The sequence below is a fragment of the Silurus meridionalis genome, chromosome 26, assembly GCF_014805685.1.
Source record: "Silurus meridionalis isolate SWU-2019-XX chromosome 26, ASM1480568v1, whole genome shotgun sequence".
Taxonomy (NCBI): Eukaryota; Metazoa; Chordata; class Actinopteri; order Siluriformes; family Siluridae; genus Silurus; species Silurus meridionalis.
Window position 1 is genome coordinate 2,443,313 of NC_060909.1, and position 24,559 is coordinate 2,467,871.

The 24,559-nt window shown below is 43.4% G+C and overlaps 1 protein-coding gene across 6 annotated transcripts in view; it reads right to left on the reverse strand.

Moving 5' to 3' along the window:
* The window catches only part of tcf12 (transcription factor 12), a 110,396-nt gene that overhangs the window by 43,084 nt on the left and 42,753 nt on the right, over positions 1-24,559 (reverse strand). For 4 of the 6 annotated variants that reach the window (XM_046840052.1, XM_046840050.1, XM_046840053.1 and 1 more), the window contains exon 6: positions 3,974-4,035. In XM_046840052.1, coding sequence (XP_046696008.1) covers positions 3,974-4,035 — 62 coding nt within the window. Of the gene's footprint in view, positions 1-3,973; positions 4,036-5,724; positions 5,818-22,653; positions 22,811-24,559 lie in introns of those variants that run through there. The other 2 variants (XM_046840054.1, XM_046840055.1) reach the window with 2 other exon arrangements.

Genomic DNA, 24,559 nt, shown 5'->3' on the forward strand with positions numbered 1-24,559 from the left:
TTAATGAGAGACAGTGTCTGTTACACGTGTAACGGGTGAAATATGTTGTGGCTCCTTTAAGAGCAGAGCGGTATTTTGGGAATAGCCTGCCGCCGCATTTTTCCGCTATTACTGCGTGTGTGCAAGACCGAGGAATATGTCCTTATTATTTTCTGATGCTCATTTCTAACTTTGACTAACCCGTAACGCTGTTGCCAAGAAAAATAAAAAAAAATCACGAGTTTTGGAAACCTGTCTGTGCTTATATGATTTCTGTTGTAACTGGAGTTAGTGAGCTCTCCCTTCACCCAGACTCAACACATTACAACGGCTTGTATCTAAACAGTAGCCTACCAAGAAAGTCATTGTTCACTGTCTTCCTCCTTCCTTTCACAACTATTTCTCTTGGGTGTTTATCTTTTGGCATCGTCGTGCGTTTAAAAAAAAAAAGTTTTTTCTCCCGATGCCGTGCAGCTCAGAACACAGGTGAGGTGAGTTTTTTCGTTTCCGTTCGGAAATTTTTATTGGTCTAATGTTATGGGGTTCAGTTTTTTGGCTTGAAGTTTGTGAAACCGGGAAAAACCCAGGAAAAATTCATAAACAAGCCGCTTTGTTGTTTAAGCCGCGGGGTTCAAAACGTGGGAAAAAAGTAGCGGCTTATAGTCCAAAAAATATGTGAAAAAAAAGGAGCAAAATTAAAACCTTCACTAACATGCATTTATTCACGGCGTCCTTTTTTACTCGGCTATAAAAATAAAATAAACTTTACGTAATCTTTTTTTTAATCACTAAACATTTGTTTTAGTGACGTGCCCAATCTAAAATCACCAACAAAATCCTTTGTGCTTTATGTTGAGTTTGATTTCATTAATAAAAAACATACATTTACATAAAACGTCAATATTAGTCTACGATCATGTTGATTAGAGTAATAAAAACGTGAAAAGTATTAATTCAAGGTACATTTAGAACAGATAAAAATGTTCTTACGACCCAGCAGCAACCATTTCCCAACCCACTGTGGGACCTCCACTATATATCACCATGTTCTAAGCTATAATTGACGTCCTTGGTGCTGGACAACCGGACCCTCACTCCTCCGAATATGTGTGACCTGTAAATTCATACAGCTTCTGTACCGGGTCTCCACCCCTCTGAACGATCACCTTTCCTCTGTGAAATGTCAGGCAGATTTGTGTTGATAATGACGGTCATCTGTCAACTGCAACCTGCAGCATTAATCAGTCTAAGACTCGGCACGCGACTCCAGCGACCATGGTCCCCCGCTCTTGCTCCTGCGCGATGAGGTGCGCGTCTGTTCGCGTCGTTTTATTGTGCTATAGGTTTTTTAACGATACGCATGTCATACGAGTGTCAACCGCGAGGCCGTAACTCAAACGCGTAAAGGACACGGGCGATAATCGGAAGAAAATTATAGCGCTGGAACGGCGCTCCGTCATCCCGTGGGCACACCTGCTGCACCCTCGTACAGATTATGTCAATTATCTTGGCTTTAAAGGTATACGGTGTGAAACGTCATATTTTCCGAGATTGACTTATACGCCATTAACGTGGAGATCTATGGTTAGAGGTGCAAACTGCAAAGACTGTTGGTCCTGGAGAGAAACACAGGGGGCTCAGCTGGCTGGAACAGTTTGAATATGGGACTCATTATATGCAAAGTGATCTACATGGTGCTGAAATGATGCAATAACACCAACGCTGAGTGAAGCACGCAGCCTGCTCACGATGACGAACCGCATAAACAATTGGTTGTGTAGTTTCGGGTGGCGGGGGGGAGTGTGGTTGGGGGGGTGTTATCCTGTAACTGATCCCTTCTCGTTTGCCTTCGTTCTCAAAATCCTTATTACAAACCTTTATAAGCGCTCTCCGCGGAACGTCACCTGGACCTTCATCGCGTGCTGTTCGGCGAAACCCTGAGGAGCTTTACGTTATTAATATAGCGCTCCTGCAGCCCTGCATTCCTTCCACATTCTCTCAGGAAACAAACAGCTTCTATTTTTTTTTGGTCTTCCTGTTTTTCTTCAGCGACTAGACAAACTGTGCACGTGCCAAGCTCTGATCTGTGCAGCTGCAGGCCAGCATAAATTCCCTCGTTCCCACACCAAAATGTCTGAACTGGCATTCTCTTTCAAAAAGCTCTTTTATGAATGGAGCAACAGCTCTGGAGAGCCCGCAGTGTTTTCTCTCGCTCTGACTGGCTTCATTCACCCGCCTGGACCCTGCATGGCCAGCATTTATAGTGGGTCTTTTTTTTTGGGTCACCAGCGCTAGGACCGGATGAAGGTCAGGTGAGGGTCATTAGGGTTGGGTTAGCTTTAAGTCGGAGCGAAAGAATAAAGCTATTTTGGAGAAGGACTTGATGCTAGCGTGGTGGACCGCTTCACGTCCAAGTGTACAATCGAGGAGAAACAACATACACAAACCTAAAAGAGACCTCCCTCCCTGACCGACTGATCTGAGCAAGAAGAAAAAGGGAGGAAAAGTAGAAGCGAGAGAGCGAAAGAGAGAGAGAGAAAAAAAGCAGCCCTCTCACACAAACGTGCCTTTGTTTAGAACATCTGTGTGGTGCTGCAAGCCTACAGCCGGCCTGTGCTCGGTGACCCTGCATTAATAGAGGTGCTGAAAGCCATGTTCCTGCTCACCATCCAACGCAGCAAGATTCGCCTTCTCTTTCTCCCACAGACGTGTTTACACACCCTGTAATCACTTACTCTCACACAGAGGCAGCTTCGTCTCATCTCACGCCTACGGTAAGCTTGCTGGAGGGCAAAACTCTGTAACTCTGTACCTCTGCCTCAGACCTCCGGGGAGCCCTAAGACCTGCCGTATAGACCGTTTTAAGGCTGTAAACAATAACAAACGCGACGATACTGCGCTTGTCTGGTCCTAAAGCATTTCCGGTGGTGCCATTTTTAAAATACAGACCTGTCAAAAAACTTTAGCTCTTAAAATATTAACAAAAACTACACATAGATGATAACATGGAAGTATTGGACCCCTGACATCAGCATTAAGGCGACAAATGAAGGTGGAACGATTGATCGGCTGGACGATTTATTTATTTCATACATTTGGACATGTTTGTGGTCAGAGTATGTGAAGTGTGTCGCCATGTTGCTGTGATTCTGTTTGATGTGGAATCCAATCGTCACGTAGAATTGCGTTTATCGGAAATCTGAACGCTTTAATTTCCGACAGCAGGTTAATTCCTGGTCTGAGAGAGCAGGCAACCAAAAGAAAAACACCATGGTCCTAGTTTAAATTTACATTTTTAATTGAAAAGATTAAAAAACTGTTGCAGTATCTCTGTGTATAAACCGTGTACCGCCAACGTTTTGTATGGGCGCGTTTACTATCCGAAAAAAGCTGACGCTTTTTTATTTTTTACACGAAATTTCTCGCTATCACAAGTACGGACATAAAGAAAGGGGATCAGCAGCGGTGTCCCGTATTCCTAACAAATCTATAATAATAGATATATAATAATAATAATAATAATAATAATAATAATAATAATAATAATATATAGTATATAAAAAATACAGACGCTCCCCATTTGACAAAAATTCACTTTACGATCTTTTGAGGATACGAACAAACCTGTCCTCAAAGTGAAATTTGTTCGGAAATCTGTGTAGTCAATAACGAACACAGTAACAATTTACGAACAAATTCGTGGTACGATGCGCGTTTGGAACGTAGGTGGGGAGCGTCTGTATTATTGTTCAAATATTCAAATCAAATCATCCTGGACTCTGAGCTTATGATCCAAACCACAGCAGACCAGTGTGAGAAACTGAATTGGACACTGACAGGACATGCCACACAGGTTTATTTGTTTAAAACTGCAGACACCCAAAGAAACAGTAACAGGCAGGAAAAAAGCAGCTCGAAGGCTGAGACCAGTCATTTTTTTGGCATCATGGATTTGAGACTCAATAAACAGGAGACGACATTTGATCATGTTTACCTGACATCCCGAGACCCCTGGCTCTCTCCCATACGCAGAAAAAGAAGATCTCTCCGATTTACCTGAAAAAGGAAACACAGAGAAAGCAGACTTTATATAACATTTTATTGGATTTATGTCCCATAAGTACATGCAGGTTCCTTTTGTTTTTATGCAACAAACTCAGAAAAAAGGCAAAAACACACAAGAATTGGACGGGGAATGAGTGGAAGAATGTTCTTTATATTACAAATGGGAGATTTTTGCCTCTAATAGAAGAACTTGTGTAAGATGGAGAACAGAAGAGAAGACACTTGATGGTTTGGGGTTGTTTTGCAGTGTTATCTCTCATGGTATTACCCGCACCTAAATCCTATTGAACTGCTCTTGGATGAACTGGATCGTAAAGAAATCTCCAACCAGTGAAGAACATCTTTGGCAATTTTGTCAAGAGGCACCGCGAAGTATTTGAGCTGAACGTGTGGAGAAACGAACGTCTGGATGCCGAGAGTGTGTAAAGCTGTTCTTCATGCTAAGGGAGGATTTTTCAATAAAAATAATGTCTAGACATTTATAGATTTGTTTGGTCAAAGTAACACACACACACACACACACACACACACACAAAAGAGAGCTCACTTACAGATACAGTGAAACCCTATTGTACGAGCAAACGAAGATACGAGCGACTTTGCTCGCAAAATTGTACCCTATTTCACGAGCAAATTTCGAAGGCACAAGCAAACCCACGCTGCCGGTTCCCCGTATTCGGCGGAGGGAAGCATCAGTCGCTTAGTTGATGACGTATCACTCGGTCGCTCTCTTTGTTCAGTGCAGCAAAAACATAACCTTTTTTAGCGTTATATTTTAATTTTACTAGAAATCTTGAAAAATGTCTCCCAAGAAAATCAGTGCTGGTGCTGTTGAAAACGAAAGTAAATAGAATTACCATGGAAACCAAGAAGGTTACGAGCGTGGTGCGCGTCTCACACTCGCAATCAACCACTATAACATGAGTAAGTGTTAAATGATTTTTACATTACGGTAATTTGCTGTGTATTTGTTTGTTAAAATAAGCTACAAATACTTTTTAAGTGTAGAAATAAGCGATCGAATGAGATCTCGGAACGGATTCAATTGCTTTTACATTCATTCCTATGGGGAAAAACAAGCAATTTTCAAGAACGAATTATGCTCATCCAATGGGGTTTTACTGTATCACAGAATATAGTGAAGTGAAATTCTATATTACAATAGAAATATTATGCCTTTAGTGTGTATATGTAATAATGTATATTCAACACGAAGGTTGTATTGCGGAAAATCCGTCCTTTCAACAGATAATTTCCTCCAGAATGTTCAGATTCGGATCCTGGCCTGGGTACAGATTTATGTCAGAACGTATTGCATGAGTTTTGGCAGGTTTTTCAGTCTTCATATCAGGCACATTATTCTTCTGTTCAGGCTGAAAGCAGCGCCAAACCTCAACACTTTCCACCTTTCGGGTCAAAATGAGGAGGAAAATTCAGGGGATATCTCGGTCATGGGACATGTGGGTTTAAAACCGTTACTTTTCTTTAAGACTCCAGGACTCAAAGCACTTTATGTGGCGAGGACACTAGTCCTTAGCTCTGTGTGTTCTGTTTTGTAGCTTTATGTTGTTTATGTAGCACCAGGGTTCTGGAGGACCGTTGTCTCATTTCTGATTTCATGTATTTATGTATATGTATATTTATGTATATTTATATGTATAGTCTGTACACGCTCCATACCGTAACGGGTGCAGTGGTGGGTCAGTGGGTAAGGCTTTGGGAGGTTAAGCACCCAGATCTGCCAAGCTGCCATTGTTGGGCCCTTGAGAAAGGCCCTTAACACTCCTGTGCTCCAGGGGGCGCTGTATCATGGATGACCCTGAACTGGGACATCTGAAGAACAAATTTCACTGTGCTGTAATGTATACGTGACAAATAAAAGTGCTTTTTTTTTTAGTTCATTAAATCAGCACCAGACTCACAGGCCCAAATCCTGCATGAACTACGAGCCATTATTATTTTTTTTGTATTCAACTTTGCTATAACCTCTGGTCTGATCTGATCTTTGGCAGTTTCTGTGCATCCCGAGATGTTTTCTGCTCAGCAGGGTTTTGAGGAGTGATTCCTGTCAGCCAGTCAGATCATTACCCAACCTTTTTCATGAAGACAGTATCTCCACCCGCAGACTTTACATTTACATGTACATTGATAAAGGAGTGGCAGGGAATCCAAAGTGCTTCACACCATCAGCTCAATCAAATACTCAATCAGAAACCCTTAAAAGGCTTTACAGCGAACGATCATTTGTGCACCATTCCACTGCTCCGTTATAACTAACGGCAAGGGGTTGGAAACGAGCTCGCACTGGTTCCAAACGATCGCAGACGCCCCCAGGATCGCCAACTCCCAGCTCCGAAAAACACCGGATTTCAGCAGACGCACCACTTCAGTGCCACTCACTCAGTCACTCTCTGCGAAACAGGAACGCTATCAGGGGGAGAAAAAAAGCCCAGCATACAGAATGCATGATTCATTCGCTTCACCAAAGCTAAATTCAGCAGTTTCACACAGACAGCCGTAAACAAGAGACTTGTCCGGCGAACACAATGATAAACAGCGTCACCGGCGTCGTATATTATACTTGTCAGACTTTCAAACATTAGCGAAGCAAACACAGCGCTGAAGGAGAATTCCGTTTGCTCCAGGGAAAAGGGAAATATATATTTTTTTGGGAAAAACAACACACGAGATATTTGTTTCCATCACACACACATTTGAGGTGGAGGTTGAGGCTGAGGCAGGCCGGCCGGTGCTGTGCGAGGCTCAGGTGTTCTCCACCATGTGTCTGTCGGTTCGTGTTTCTTGCTACTTGGCTGTAAGGTGGCGGCGTCTCCAGAGGCACAGCGGTTTAACTGAAAACTGCTTCCCTTGTGGTGTTGAAGCGTTCTCATTGGATGTAATGCGATCGTTCTGGGTTAGCGCGCTCTCCTGCATGGGAAGAGCAGGCTTAGTTGTGGCTAAGCTACAGGAGCGTAACACATGAGCCACCGCCACGAAACATCTGTTTACAGATAGAGGAAAAAAAATCTGCCTCTCTTTCTGACTTCCTGAGCTGCTACGCCACCGAGGTTCGGCTTTCTGAGCCTGTGCCGGTGACACAAATTTCACAGACGTTGTGCAGATGCGCTAAGGTCCAGCGGTGAAATATTCAGCCGCAGCATGTGTTCCTTCACACACACGAGCTGAATTATTTATAAGGCCGTGTTGTTGTTTCAAATGCAGACTGGGGCAGCCAGTCTTCTGAATAGAGAAAAAAACAAAAAAAGAATGCAAAAAAACATCCGTTTAGTGTGTCCCTCTGCAGGGCGCACCCACACTCGCACCACTGCCCTCCACAAGGCATATGGCAGCCATGCGTTGGAAACTGCCAGGGGACCTGAACATGATCGGTTCCCACAGGAACCGAACGATAAACATGCGTTTAACTGCTTATCGCGCCAGCATGCATGGTCACCCAGAGCTAACAGCCAAGGCACCTCCCAAGGGCTGATGCTCTCATGCCTGCGGACCGACACAGACCGAGAGACGAGGTAAATAAATGAATGCTCTCATGTCATGCTATAAAATGCATAATGAGACACTATAGTACTACATGAATTTATATATATATATATGTCAATCGATCAAAATATTTAATCACGATTAATCGCACAATTGTTATGAGTGAACTCGTGATTAATCGCAACTTAATCGCACATTTGTATCTGTTCTGAATGTACCTTAAAACAATACTTTAAGTTTTTTAATACTTCAATTAACATGCGCAAATATTGATGCTTTATGCAAATGAATGTTATTAGTGAACTCAAACTCAACATAGCACATGAAGACGAAATACTCCTGTAAATGTTTTAAAGTAATTATGCCGTTTTAGATTTTTTTTTTGCTATGTTTCCATACGGACGGTTTTAATTGCCGGAAGTGTGCGTCATGGGGGATTTTGATGCTTGTTTTGAGACTTGGCACATCAGTAAAACGAATGTTTAGTGATTAAAAATTCTTTTTCGGTGGAGTTTATTTATATATTTTTCGATAGAGTAAAGAAAAGACGTCGTGAATGTGTCTATTAAATGATTTACTTTTTAATAAAAATGGGCAAGCAAATGTGCGCTGCATTAATTGCACGTTAATAAAATTTGTGCAGTTAAATTCGATTTGCGTTAACGCGTTAATAAAGCATTCATTTTGACAGCCCTGATATATAATATACAATATACACACACACATTAAAAAAAATATTGAAATTGAATATAAAATAATGTCTAATAATATCGGCTACTATAACTGTGATTATGAAACAGGTCGGAGGTTCGACTCGTCTGTAGCTTATATACTGTACATGGCAACTTGCCGCATACAAAGCGGTGTAATAGATCACCAATTCAGAATAAACAGCTTAAGAATGCAAATTAGACAAAACAGCAGCCTTGGGCTTTGCATGATGCTAAACATTTGCAGTCCTGGTAACCTAAAAGTCCACTTTCCCAATATCGACTCCAGATAATGGACAATTAGGCAGTAATACTGCAGTAAAATGGGGGAAAATCTGACTTTCGCTTGATGCCAGATGCAACGTCTGTCTGTCCGTCTACCTTCAACACAAGAGTGTTTATTTGATAGACACAACACACAGCATTATTCTCATTTACTTTAAAAATCACATACGACTGACTACCTGATCAAGCAAACTAACCGTACTGTATATATTATATATACACAGTACAGACCAAAAGTTTGGACACACCTTCTCATTCAAAGAGTTTTCTTTATTTTCATGACTATGAAAATTGTAGAGTCACACTGAAGGCATCAAGGGCTATTTGACCAAGAAGGAGAGTGATGGGGTGCTGCGCCAGATGACCTGGCCTCCACAGTCACCGGACCTGAACCCAATCGAGATGGTTTAGGGGTGAGCTGGACCGCAGAGTGAAGGCAAAAGGGCCAACAAGTGCCAAGCATCTCTCGGGGAACTCCTTCAAGACTGTTGGAAGACCATTTCAGGTGACTACCTCTTGAAGCTCATCAAGAGAATGCCAAGAGTGTGCAAAGCAGTAATCAAAGCAAAAGGTGGCTACTTTGAAGAACCTACAATATGACATTTTTCAGTTGTTTCACACTTTTTTGTTATGTATATAATTCCATATATAATTCCACGTGTTAATTCATAGTTTTGATGCCTTCAGTGTGAATCTACAATTTTCATAGTCATGAAAATAAAGAAAACTCTTTGAATGAGAAGGTGTGTCCAAACTTTTGGTCTGTACTGTGTATATATATATATATATATATATATATATATATATATATATATATATATATATATATACACACACACACACACACACACACGCACTGTACAATTTGTTTTAAGAGAAATTCTTAAAGCTGTAAATCAGACGCTAAAGAATCCTAGAATCCGCTAACCCTTGACTTTCGGAAAAAACGTTGCCGATGGCAGGAAGTGGCAGCAATCACACGAAACAAAATCTGCAACACACTACAAATCGTATTTCTGCTATGGAGTAAGTGGCCACAGTGACACTGCGCTAACTTGTTTCTTTTTATTTTTTTATTGTATACGTTTTCAAATTTAATAATAAAACAAAAAAAAAATAAACCAAACAAACACTGCACTCAAAGTGCAAGGCAGAGACTAAACAAACTTCACTTGTCCGTCGCTTAATACATTCCTGAGGGAACTCAGATTTGAACAATGTTCCACACGTAAAACAAAGAGTGCATCCGGTGTAAAGACCGAAAGCTCAGTACTGAAATGGGATATATACGATTTGATCTGTGGATATTGGAATAACTTCAGCCATGACCGTCTTTGGGAAGCCAAGTAACTGTTGAATAGCTGTGGGAGTTGCGATGAGGAAAAAGTAGCTCCAAAAAATTTGCGGAGGAAGAAAAAAAAAAATCCACAGAGGCCTAAACAATCCAGAAAGAGACAGAGAAAGAAATAGAGAGCGAGAGAGAGACAGAGAGAGAGGGAAAAAGAGGTAAGTGAAGATGAATGGGGGGTGTCTCAAAGCCGAACATGTCCAAGGACAAAAGCAGAGGAGTGAAGAAAAAGGGGAGAGAAAAAAAAAAAGTCTCCTGGAATGCTAAAAATCAACAATGTAAGTCAGCACTATAGCAATTTGTTTAAGTGTTACTGGCGAGTGTTTGTGCCAAGCAGGCTGCTGGCTGCACCGCTGATGTTTGAGGAAGCAGTGCCAGCTAGCGCAGCTGTGAACCCCCTCCTTCCTCTCTCACACACACACACACACACACACACACACACACACACACACACACAAACTGAGTAAGCATGAGACGCTGAACAAGTGGGGAGACAGAGTTATCAGAGTATACACACACACACACACACACACACACACACACACACACGAGAAAGCGGAAAGAAGTAAGAGTGAGAGAGATGAATAGCTTAGCCTGGTGCTAGCCTGAAAATGCAGAAAAACGCAGGAACCGGGAGTGCATGCCCTCAGATAAACCTCAGGATGCGGGTTGTAGGGGTCACCGATTAGCCGCGTCCTTGTGAGCCTCAGATCAGTGAGGCTTTTATCATCCTGATCCCATCCTCCATCCTGCTGCTGGAGCGCTGACAGGCCAACTGATCGATAACGCGCTTGCTCTGCACGTCGCCCTCCACCCTGCCACGCCGCCCCGGACCCCCGGCAGCATCCTGACCTACTAGAGTGGCCTTGCGTGGACGCTGAAGATTTCATTAGACAACCCAGTTGGGTGTCAGGTTTCAAGTTCTAATGTCGTATCTTTCTTTTTCTGTTTGAGACGCTAAGGCTGTTTTTTTGTTTTCAAAAGGTTGCAATTCCAGTTTTGTAACACGCCAACAGATGGCAACACAAGGCTGCACGCACAGTCACATGGAGCACCGACCTTCATAAGTCAGTTTGCCAAAAGACAATGTCTTATGTACATGGGAGCCGGTGCTATTCTGACCACGTGTACACCCCTAGCTCTCCTCACACGTGAGTTTCTCGCCAGAAACATGATCTCACCCACCATACTCGCGAAGATGACGATCCAGTTCGGCGTTTTGACCGTTGCGAAGATCCGGCGCAAACTGCAGGAAAAGGTGCTTGACACGCTTCGAAAAAAAGACTTTCAGGACATGTTCCAGAAGTGGCAGGAACGCTGGTAGGTGATAGTGTGTAAACATGCATAAATAAGTACTTTCTTATCAACAGAGCTCGTCTCGAAACTATTTGATACCAACACGTATATTGGTGGCTGGACCTTTCGTGGAGGAACCACACATTTGTCTCCTAGTATTCCTCCTGGGTCAGAGGCCCCGCCCCTTTGTGCTGATTATCATCATTCCTGCTGCATATAAAAAATAATCGGTGTCTCCGCATAACCATATATGGAGATGTTTATGATTCAGACCAATGAATGCAACCTTGTGTGAGAAACAATTTTGTTGGAAACAATTGTGTAATTTCCGTCAAACCGTATGTGTGTGTGTGTTTTTGTTAGTATGTCACACGCATTTGTAATAATTCACAATGAACCTTCCCATCCTTGTTTTTGCCTATTGTTCATAGATCCCCTTCAAGACAACAGGCCGAGTTTAACAACAATACTTCTAATCATGAAATCCAGCCGAGCTGTTGCGCTCGCACGGATGAAACGTGATCGTCTCAGCAAAAAATTCAATAAAAACACAAGCGATTTTAACACAAGCTGTCTCAGCCTTGACACTTTCCCAGGGCCGGAGCAGACCTTTTGTTGACTGTCTTCCTGAAAGCCAAGGCTATCGACAGCAGACCTCAAACCGCACTGCTATCAGCAGGAGACACAGCGGACAGAGAGATGTTCCTCTCCTGCGATGCGTAGAGACAAGATGATTGTCGATGACAGGGTCTTTTCGCTCTCGCTCTCATGGGGGTGGAGGTGGAGGAGGGATTCACAGACGGTTTCAGCGTAATGAAGGATGAACAGTAATACAGGAGGCATGCAGGTGGGTGTCGAGGCACGAGTTACGCTTACAGAACACGTGCATACACACGTTTCTTGTTTATAATGATAAGGCGTTACATTAGGACCACTTGCCTAATATTGTGCTGGTTCCTGTTTTGCTGCCAAAATAGCAATTTCAGCTATTTAAGCTACAGGAGCTCGTCTTCGCTCCTCACATGTATCGATGAGCCTCGGCCGCCCATGACCCTGTCGCCGGTTCACCACTGTTCCTTCCTTGGAGCACATTTGATAGATTCTGACCACTGCAGACCAGGAAGATCCCACAAGAGCTGCAGTTTTGGAGATGCTCTGACCCAGACGTCTAGACGTCCATTTTTCCTGCTTCCAACACGTCAACTTTGAGAACAAAATGTTCACTTGCTGCCTAATAAATCATATAGTATACAACAGGTGCCATGATGAAGATAAAATGAATGTCAAAGTTATGACGTTGTTTACGGAATTTAATTGCGTTTTTAATAAAAAATGAGCTCGTCTGCGAAATTTCAGCCTCGAATCGTTATAAAACATATTCTAGGGAACGGTCACTGAGGCATGTAAAAGGAGCTGCCGCTCGGCTTTGCGGAGTCTCTGCCCGGCTGAGAAAAGGGGGAAAAAAAACCTGTGCGATATTAAATAATACGATTACAACGAGATGAAGGCCACCATTATGGACAAGTGTGTGTGAGCAGGGCGCCTTCACCAGCCTGGGCTGAGCTCTGCTCTTGTTTTGATCCTCAGGAAGGTAGTGATCTAAGCATCTCTAGGGATCAATTCAAAAGGCAAGCCACAAAAACAGCCAATTAGTAACCGCACTCGGCCGCCTGCCTCTCTTTTACTTTATCGCTCTTCTCTTGCATTCCTAGGTGTTTCTCCAGCACATGGGAAACGTCCGTCCTAAACAAATGCGAGCCAAGGAAATAGAAGGTACTGCTAAAAGCAAACGAACCCTTTTTCCTGGCTCCTTTTATCGTTTTTTTTTTCTCCCCTTCTGAGAACACGCGAAAGGCTCGGCCATGTTCCTGTCGCAGTGCTCAGAAATCTGGAACGCCGGTGCAATTCATTATCCCCGTCAAGTTAATGTTGCGTGTTGAGCCATATGGCAAGGCTAATACACGCAATAAAAGAAAATTCCAGCGACTTGTTCTAATCAGCACTTCGAGCTGTCCAAAAACTGACATAAACAGCCTTATTGTGTTTCGCTGCTTTTTGCTGTTCATATCCATGACAAAAACAGGAAAGCTGACAGGAAGGAGAGGGGGTGTTGAGGAGTGGGGTGAAGAGAAGGAGAGCAAGAGTGAAAGAAAATGAGAGATTAAAATGAGACAGTTTAATTTACAGCTGTAAAAAGTTTCTGTCCACAAGAACCTCCAGTCAGCAATGCAATGCATGATGCATTCACATACTCGCTCTCGCGCACACACACACACACACACACACACACACACACACACACCATGAGCGCAAGGCATGAGGATTGCCAAGAAAAGCATCACACCCACTCGCTCGCTGTCTCTCCGAGCCTTTGTTTTCTTGTCGATGTTCGCCTGCATTTTTTTTTTCTCTCTCCCGCAAGTGTTTTTGATGTCGAGACAGGGTTCTGTTTGCTGGTAAATAAAGTCACGCTGTGGGACGGGTCGGGATGGGACTGGACGGGATGGGACGAGACGGGACGACTGCCAAATAACGCAGCCGTTCGTCTCCTCCCTCAGCAGGTTTACAGTGGCCGTGCCTGTGGAGAGGGAGCTAGCCCATACAGAGCCAACGACAAATGTGTAGGGTCTTACACTCCCTTCTTTCTCACACACACACACACACACACACACACACACACACACACAGAGTGAGCTCAGCATCAATTTCGGTTAATTACAGCCCTGTCAGCAGCGGCATTATTCAAACAGCTAGCGTAAATGTTAATGAGTTCTTATTTGCATATTTATTTTTTCCTTTGTTGAAATGTCATTGATTATTACGTTGTACGATGATGAATGTCTCTGCTGATGCACTCTGATATGTAATTAGTCATTAGCTGAAATGAATAGATCAATTTAAAAAAAAAAAAAAAAAAAGGGAGAGAAAGAGAGAGGATGAGATTAGGGAGAAATGAGACAAAGGGGTAAAAAAATAAAAATAAAGAAATCAAACAGAGGAAGGAGTTTGGAGAGAAAAAGAACGAGATGAATCATGAGTCATGCTCTGGGAGAAATGACACAGCTGACAACGACGCGTTCGTCTGTCACGTCTCAAACCGAGGACGACCTTACGCCGTACGCCCAATCTTTAGCCATTTCCAGGGGTCCGGGCTGTTAGGATCCGGAGTGTTCAAGACGAGCGAAACTCACTTGACTCACGCCGGAAATCTAAAGGGGATGCCGCTCTTTGTCAAGCTGTTCGATTGTTGCTAGGTTACGTAGCTAGCTAGCCGCTAACATTTGCGAGTGTCAGGGGGATGCGGTGACGTTTCTCATTTCCATATCATGCATATTCACGCGTTCGGTTTGGAACGTTACCAGTTGCATGCTGAAAGGTCAAAAGTATTGGGACTGACTTTCCCAGACTTATGTGGTTCTTCCCCAAACTGTTAGCACAAAATTTTAGCCAGACGATTGTACATGCATTAGCAGGAAATCTCTCTTAGGTTTCAAAAGGAGACCCAAAATTGATTTAGCACAAACCCAGCTCCATGAAGATATGCTTTCCATTAGATGGATTGGAAGATCTGCTATAGAGCTCCAACCCTAACAAACAATGAATAGTTCATGCTAACTGCACCCCAGGCCTCCTCACCTCAACTACATCAGTATGTGACTTTACTAACACCCTTGTAGCTGAAAGAATCTCACCCAAATCTTCACAAAATCTAGTAGAACATCTTCCCAGAAGAGAAGAGTTTGCATGAACAGTTCTGCATTTAATCACTGAACTCAAGACCTCAACAATGATGGAACTGTAATGAATGGACATTCGATGATGAGGACATGCTCGCTTTTGCGTCGGGTTCCTCTTAAGGTTTCTTCCTCCTGCCATCTCAGGGAGATCTTCCTCGCCACAGTCGCCGCTGATTCGCTCATTAGGGATAAATTTACAATTGTAAGGAACAAACTTTTACATTCTTTTATAACCTTTTCGTGAAGCTGCTTTGTGTCTTCATGTCTACACTGATATGTTTTCGTTTGAACTCATATTTGTCTCTTGGTTTTGTCCTTCTGTCTACACTGAGGCGGCGTTTTTTTAGTCAACAAAAACGTAGCGGTGTGGCCTGTGTACAAATTTTTTTAAAATATATTGGGTTAAGTCCCTTTATTGCCAAGCTGCCACTCTTGGGCCCTTTAGCATGGCCCTTAATGTAACGCTGTATAATGGCTGACCTGCAGTCTGACCCCATCTTCATAACATCGCTGGCACATGGATAGAAGTAAAAAAGCAATTTTTTTAACATGAAGGCAAAATATGACCTGAAAACACAGTGGTTCAATTTGCCATTCTAAGTGAATATTGTGTGAGAAACTATCGAGATGAAGATCCTGGTGCCTTTAACGTTAACCTGTGGAAGATAATTATACATCCCGGGTTCATAGTGGAGAAACTGCAAAAGACGATTTCCCAGAAACCTCTCTTTACCCACAGGACACAGTGCTGGAGCATCATGGTGTTAAATGGACACAAAAAAAAAAATTGAGAAATGTTTTTCCGCTTGGCTTTCGCTGTGTCTAAGCGTAACCGCCTCCTTCAGCTAGCGTCCACTACTCAGTTATATGAGAGCGAGAGAGAGAGAGAGAGAGAGAGAGAGAGAGAGAGAGAGAAATGCATTACTGCAGACCAGATGGGAACATTCCACATGACCAAACCAATCAATCACCTTGGTGGGACGCAGGTGCGACACAGCCGTGCAGCAACACACCATTTCACAGTCTATCGGCCACAAACACATGGTCACCAATCAATGGCACCCTGAGGGCTCGGGAGAGAGGGAGCGGCTCGGCCCTAGCCCACCGGTTCATGCCTGATGACTTCATAATCACATATCCATCCATCCCTCTCTGCCCTCCTTCTCTATCCTAGCCTTCTTCTCTGGCTGGCTCTGTATTTTTCCACGGAGCACGGTGATGAGCTATCTAATAACCTTCTCAGATCCACGTCACGCCGCCTCGCAGGCTATCCCTCACGACCTCGCACGACGTCACCGCGACTGCCAGAGACAGGAATAAACAGTGAGGGAAATCTGAGCGCACAGACGTTCTTTCATGTCCCGGGGCCGATCCTGAACTGTCCGAGTCGCATCAAAGGCAGTCTGGAAGGGTGGAATTAGATTTCCGAGGAGGCTGGAACAAAGGACACACGGGAGGATGAATGAACGAGGGGAATTCCGAGCGCAGATTTAGCCACCATGCATTCCGGGCATATTACAGCCAGAGGGATACGGTACACACCGACAAAGAAAACCACAAATATTTATCAACTGACATACAATCGAATGAAAAGTTCAGGTCTGCTTCATGTAAGCACCTTTTTGATGTTCTAAGTTTGGTGCTCAAAGTGTTACTTTTACACACAGTATTTCTGGATCGCCTGAGACGCTTGATTAGAGATTTGGGCTCCTTGAGGCCACCATCTGACTAAAATACATAAATTAAAAAATTGTCAAATAAGTCGTTGTGATGGTTCATTCACCTGGATATTTTTCCTGTGGCTGAAATCCAAGTTGGGAATATTATTGACCATGTAACACCACTGCAGTGTACACTATATTGAAACTATATGGAAAATTGGGACTTTTCCAGCCATATGTGGCTCTTCACCAAACTGTTACCACAAAGTTGGTTTGGACTTCTTTCTATGCATTTGGTAGCATGAAATCTTTCCTTCACTTGAACTAGTAGACAACCTGTTCCAGCATGACGATGCCCCTGTGCACAAAGCCAGCTCCATTAAGATCTGCTTTACATGGGATGGAGTGGAAGACTCACGCAATAAAGAGGTCTGACCTCAACCCTGCACCCCCACCTCACATCACCTTCTTCAGAACCTGAATTCACTACAACCTTCTAGGTGAATGAGCATAAAATCCACCCCCGGAAGAGTGGAGGTTATTGTAACCGGGACAAATGGGGACTAATTGTATAGTATATATGTACAGTATAGTATATATGTGTATATATAAATATAGAGAGAGACAGAGACAGGCAGAACTAGTGGCCAGTATGAGCTTGTACATATTTATTTTTGGGGGGTGAAGGCGGGGTCTCTCTCTGAGAGATCTCTAATTACAGTTGATTTAATCTGCTCTCATCATGGGTCCAACCACAATGGGTTATGCAATCCCTCCATCCCTCCTGCTCCTGTTAATGTCATATGTCCGCATGTTCTCTCTCTCTCTCTCTCACTGCTTCAAAGCCTCGCCAATCTGCTCTTTGTATATAAAAACAAGTGTAAGAAGCATCATATGAGCCCTAACCAGCCTGAATAAACGTCCTGGTGGACGTGGAAGAATAACAATTTTTAAACACACACACACACACACACACACACACACACACACACACACACACACACACACAGATCTAACGATAATGCTGAGAACTGAAGCTGAGAAGGTTGTATAAAATGTGTGTGTAGGACTGGCTCATGCTAGTGGAATGAGCACATCTGAAAGAATCTAACATGATTACACACACAGCCTCGTTTAGTGGATTCAGCTTCTCTGTCAGGGGGGATCTATTTTTAGGTAGGCCGCTCCTGGCGAACCACCTGAGACCCGTAGCCAGGTGTGTGTGTGTGTGTGTGTGTGTGTGTGTAAATGCAGCACCTGTGGGGCACGGTAGGACCTCTGCTGCACACAGGTGGCGGACAGAAGCCCCACTGTCTGCCCCACAAGCCCCCTCTGATTTCAGCAGGTCTTGGAGTAATTACGCTTCACACAGCCAATTAGCTATTCACTTTCCAGAGAAGCAGATCTTTCAACATTATTCCACGCAACATGACAGAAGCTTGCTTTTGGAATTTGACACTCATACAGATTTGATCATTACCTTGGTATTAAAGCTTCACCAAATGAGGTAACTACACTAATGACTACAAAAATAAATAAATAAATAAAGTTTCAGTTGTCATAATGTCGGACTGTACGACAATCACACAAGTAAAAGACTCATCCGAAGTTTTACATCATCAATCCGTGACACGTTCAGACCCGCGTTCTCTCGCTGGTGGTAGCAAGCAGCAAACAAATAAAACAATCTGACGCGTTAATTACGTTCATGCCGTGGCTCGATAATAAAAACGTCATACAAACACTCCGTTTCCCTCCATAACTCAATACGTTTTACTTCTTGCTGTACTGTCCACCTAACACGTTTCCACATTTTCCCTCAGGTGGTTTGTCGCGCTAATTGCCTCATCGTGTTCACCCGTCCTGTTGGTTCTTGGTTTGATGGTCGTCGTAGAAGACATCACACTGCACCAAAGAGTCTGGAAGAGTCTGATGCTGCAAAAATTTCATCAGAGGATAAAAATTAGCACAACAGCCATAAGGTTTCTTTGTGTAGATTACCTTGACTTTGGGTTCTGCTGCTGGGGTGGGGGTTGGGGCCTAATTCTATTTAAATACTAGGAAAAAAGAGCAAAATCCCTGAGAGATGAGCACTACTGAACTGGGATATATCCACAAAACGTGGAAATCTGGGTCTGTTCCAAGTGGAAAAGCATCGATCATGTGGACACGAATCACGATTGCACCCATGAGGGTTATACCGCTACAAATTTTTCAGGAGCCCTAAAGAATGATGATCAATATGAGGTAGTATACTGTTAATAATTTAACCATGTACAGTACATCATTTAGCAAAACCGAGTAATTTACACTACCGCAATGTATAAACTATTAGGTAAATATGTATTAGGCAGCGGGTGCGTGGACGAGCGCCGGTTCGTGAGTGAAGGAGCAAAGCCAGACGCAAGTGAGACGAGCGCTAAAACTGGGCTTTAAAACACCAAAAACACTGAAAAAAATGTGCGTTTAATCGCTGAGACAACTGAACTCTGAGTAAGACATCTCACAAGGCAGGGCGACACCGTTGCAGTGTCTCAATGCATCGTACCGCTTATGTGCTGCTACGTTTATTTGCCGGGAAACTTTTATATATTTTTTTTTTTTGTGTTCATCGTAAGTTCGAAACATTTTTGTCAAACCATATTAACACTGGGACTACCTGTATTTCTTGAATCAGCATATGCTGTTTAAAGAAGCCCATGTCAACAGGCCTAAACACTGCTAGGACACAAATTAAGTCATGTTACCAGACCAGCAAAGACTCGGGTGCTATCAATCTCACGGTCTGTATGGAAAGAAAGCCTAGCGTCTGGCTCCGGATTGGACAGGGAGCTCATGAACATTGCCAAACACACCAGGGAGGAGGTGGAGGAACAAAACAGAGATGGATGGCGAGGAGGAGTGTGTTTGTGTGTGTGTAAGATGGATTCCAGCAGGTATGTGGGACTGCAGAAATGTAGTTCCAGTCGTCTGTTAGAGTCATTCACATCAGCGGCAGAGATTTAGCTGAGGTTTAGACTGCATTCGTTCCACTGGCAAAATTCCTTCCTAATGAATCACTGGCTTTTAACTTAATACTGTGTTTCATCGAACGATCGCTAGCGTTTTTATTGGCGAGAGCTGCGGCCTCAAGCTAACAGACTGAGAAGCAGGAAAGCGGGGGTAAGAGGATGGTGTTTTTGAGATGATAGGGTCAAACACATAAATACAGGTGTAGGTGTTTAATAGTAGCAGCTGATGAGGATCACGTGAGGCATCCAGCCAGGAATCCGGATCTGCTCAGTATGCATGTTCAACACACCCATGTTCCTGAGCAATCTCTCGGATGAGTAGGTCAGCATTATCGGACGTGCTCATTTTAATTGACGCTGCGAGGATGGAAATTAGGCCAACGTCGGACCGTCTACAAGAAGGGGCCACGAGAGGAATTCAAAGCCCCATGAAGAACCACACAGGAGGTTACTTTCACAAGAACGAGTTATAAAGGCATGGCCTAAAACTGCGAGATTAATGTACTACCTAGAGAACAGCTCAAGATCAAGTCCAGCAAACTATAAAGAATATTTTACACCGATGAACATCCTTTTCAAGGACTGGAAGAGTTAAGTCGACTGGACTACTATCTGGTTAAATCAAAGCAGCTTTTTGTAATGAAGAAGAATCCTAGCAGTCTGAGAGACGATGGCAGGATTCCATAAATGTGTATGAACCAGGGTTGAGGATCCTCGCCTCGCTGGAAAGCCTCGTAAAGGTACAAGAAAGAGGGAGGTCTCAGGGGAAAGGGAAGTCTTTTGGATGTTACTACCCCAGAGAAATACCATGTTACTTCTATCAGAGTGAAGAAACTGCTCGGATGAAACCAGATGGAAGTCCAGTTGACATGACTCAACTCCCAGATAATTGAGAATTAGTGATATTTGTTCATGAACGATTTGTTCATTTTGAACGAGACTTTGTGACTCTAATGTGTTTAAATTGTTTTAAAGAGTGATTCGTTCTTTTTATACTGTATATATTACTGTAATATTACAGTGGTTTCTTTATAAGACACAAAGTGGGCTCGCTCTTTGAAGGGGACATTAAAGGGTTCAAGCCCCGGTATCGCCAAGCTGCCACTCTTGGGCCCTTGAGCAAGGTCCTTAACCCTCTGTGCTCCAGGGGTTCCGTATCATGGCTGACCCTGCGCTCTGACCGAACAAGCTGGGATATGCAAAGAAAGAATTTCAGTGTGCTGTAACGTACATGTGACAAGTAAAAGCTATTCTATTTATTTTTACAGCATTTAACAGACACTCATACAATCATCTCATTTAAACATCTGAGCAGTTGAGGGCTAAAGGGCCTTGCTCGGATTGGAGGTAATGGTGTGATTTAAACTCAAGACATTCCGATCAGAAGTCCAACATCTTAACCACTGAGCTACCACCTCCCCATCAAATCACATATTTCACATATTTGAATGGCAGAGTGCATCTCTACATATTACACCAGCTCTGCATACACCTTCTGCATTTAATTTCACCAAAATCAGAAGTGAAGTCATGCTCCTCAACTGATATAATAAGAAGCCACATTGTTCCTGATTCCATTATAATCTGAAGAATGTTACCCCCAACAGCTATAAAATCTCTGGCAAAATAGTGCTCACTAGTAAACTGGAAAAAGTTGGCCAAAGCAACCTGATGCTCTTATGTAACTCATTGTGTAACTGTCTCAGGCGCGTTCAGAAGTCTCATAAGTCTCTGGGTCGAGCTCGCCTGCTGCTCCACTCATAGACATGAGTAATTGGCGTCTCCCACGTGACAAGCCTTGAATGCGTTTTTTTTTTGTTGTTGTTGCTGTTGATCAGCTGTTAAGAACCAATCAAAGGGTAAAATATTGCTTGGGGGATGAAAGTGGCTCGCAGGTCGCTAATTGAGCAGCCCCATGCTAAAGCCCTGGAGCCCTGGAGCCCTGAAACCCCAGAGCCCTGTGTATCTTGTGCAAATGAGAACAGCAAGTATGCCATTTGGACCAACTGGCTCTGTTCCCAGAGGGACGAAGATCAGATACCACAGGTCATCCTCACGTTTGTAGTCTAATTAGAGCACAAGAGAAATACCGTTAAAGGTCTGGGAAACGAAAAAAGTTAATTGTATTGTATTGTGAATGAGAAGGAATCTTTTTTGTTTTGTTTTTCTATTTGTTGCAAACAAGATAAGATGATAATTGTGGGTCCAGACCGAGCCAGAGCCAGATCCCAGCTGAAGCCTGCAGCTGCCCCTGTCGCCCCCCTCCAGCTTTGAGCCAGGCCTTAGGGAGGTTGGGGTGAGGATGTGGTACGTTGTGGTGGTGGTAGGGGCGGGGGGGTGATACAGAGACAGAGGGAAGAAGGGAAAAAAGGAGATTTGTGGCCTTTCAGCTCGTCTTGGGCTGTTCACGCTCGGCTGAGCACAGTAACGGATAACCGCACCCAGCATCTCTGCATAATGACTGGCTCCATGCTTCACTCTTCAAAACCAGCCCGAACACCACCACCTGCAGCAGCAGCAGCCCCAGGCCACTTATTCCTTTCCCTTCCACTTACTCGAATCTCATCAGTGGCTTATGGCCACAATATCTCTGTATAGGTCTTACTGCAAAAAAACTACACCAAACTAAAGACGCTGACAAGTCTAGCTGGATTTTTTACATTTCTCTAGCAACCTGTTCTGCCTTGTCATTCTTTGAGTGTGTGAAGGAAAAAGAGAGAGAGAAGACAGAATGGAGAGAAAGAGAAAGAAAGAACAGCCTTGGCTGCACCTGTGGCCTCTCGACTGCTGTTGCGCTGAGGGAGCGAGCACCTGAGCAGCACCTGGTCACAATCAGAGCGCCTGCTCGTACAGAGTCCTTCAGAGCCAGCCACACACACACACACACACACACACACACACCATTATTGCTGCACACGCCAGGGAGCCGGGGCACAAAGTGGGATTTAATACACCACACTGAGACCTTCTGAACAGTTAAAGCGACAAAAAAAAGAGAGACAGAAAGGAAATGAGAGAGGGAGAGAGAGAAAGAAAGAGAGATGCCTAATCCCTCTTTACCTCCAGTCACTACAAAAGGATAGGAAGATGTGTCTTGAAAGGAAGGTCTTGCTGTAAAGAAAAAAAAGGAAAAGCAAAAAAAGGTTGGCGTACTTTGCGATGTCGCTAAACGACTGCATAATTTCATTTCCTGGAAAGCCATTAGCGTCCTTCAAAAGCAGAAAAAAAACAGATGAGAGCAATTCTCATGAACAGGGGATTCGTTAACGCGGCGTAGGAAGGAGGCACGCTAACGCGGAATCCACTGCGGGAATGCGGCATTCCACAATTATTTCTTGCATAACAGTGGGCGTGATTTAAGCGATGGAACGACCTCAAGCCGGTTCATCACGTATCTTAAGCATACACACACACACACACACACACACACACACATCTAGGGTCTCTGGAGGAAAATTCAGTAAATAAACATAACACTAGGTCTTGCCTGTAAGGCCATTTTAACATGGAAATATGGAAAGTTCATCCATCATTACTAACTGATACAGTTCCTGTCAAAGGTGTGGAACCACCTAGTTCCTTTAAGGTTTCGGAGACACATGAATGTTCCATTTGTTTAGGTAAAAGCAAAAAAAGAGTCCATACGATTTGGACAGTGAATGAGTGAAAGCAAGTTCTCACATTCGAATAAAATATTTCTGTCTCTATCAGAAGAACTTGTGTAAGACGGAGAACAGGAGAGAAGATTCGATCAGACTCCTTCACCCCCACAGTCACACATGAAGGTGGAAGCTTAATGGTTTAGGGCTGTTTTGGAGCGGGGAAGGGTTCTGAAAGCAAAAGGAATCCTGAACCAACATGGATCCCATTCCATACTTCAACACACTCCATATAATTCCATCTGGACTGCGGCTCACTGGAACCGACATCACCATACAACGAGAAGATGAGCCGAGTTCTGTGTTATTTAGAGAGCAAGCATTCTTCTGGAGTGATATCTATCATGGAACCACCTGCCCAGTCACCACACCCAAATCCTATTGAACTGCTCTGGGATAAACTGGATCACGAAAGAAATCTCCAAATAGTGGAGAACATCTTTGGCGAGTTTTTTTTCTAAAGGCTCTGCAAAGTATTTCAGCAGAACATTTGGAGAAAGGAAGGGTAAGGAGGAATTCTCAATGAGAATAAAATTGAACATCTGGAAATTTATTTGATTTGTTTGGTCCAAGTCAAACTTTATAGCATTGCATGGCCTGAGGTTGTTGCATAGAAACAAAAGGAACATGCATGTGTTTCTCAAGAAGCTTAAAGTTCTCCAGGAACTATACATGTAAAGAGTGTGAATGAATAAATAAACCCCGATCGATCATGAAAAAAAGAGGCCAATCATTGATATGCTTTGTCAGTGAATACAGGGGAATCTGTTCTCAGGGGTCGGGGCTGGCTTCCTCTGAAATTAAGAGGCAGAGCTGTACGTTAAGTAAACTGATGATTTGCTGTCTGTCTGATCCAAAGCAATAAAAGTGAACATTATTAGCAAGAGTTCTTCAAACCTCACAGCTCCCAGATATCAGCTGGTTGAAACATCGGGATGTACAGACATGGGGATGTGTATAAACCCTATAAAGAGCTGAGGTGTTTGTGGCAGGAGGAATCTTCTGAGTGAGATCTGATGAGCGGAATCAGTAGAAGTGGAAGGTGTGTTAATGAGAATAGATTTTTTGGGATGAGCGACAGGACAGTGGTTATGATTACAGCAGCAGCTTGTGGCTATAAATCTATAATACTTCACTGGGGAAGTGGAAGTTTAGCGGTTAAGTGTCTGGGTTACTGATCGGAAGGTCGTTGGTTCAAGCCAGCTTCCTACATCGCTAGAACGTGCAAAGAAATAATTTCCCTGTGAGATCATCCAGTATTAAAAAAATAATAATAATCCCTGTCGGATTATCTGAGCACCGACCAC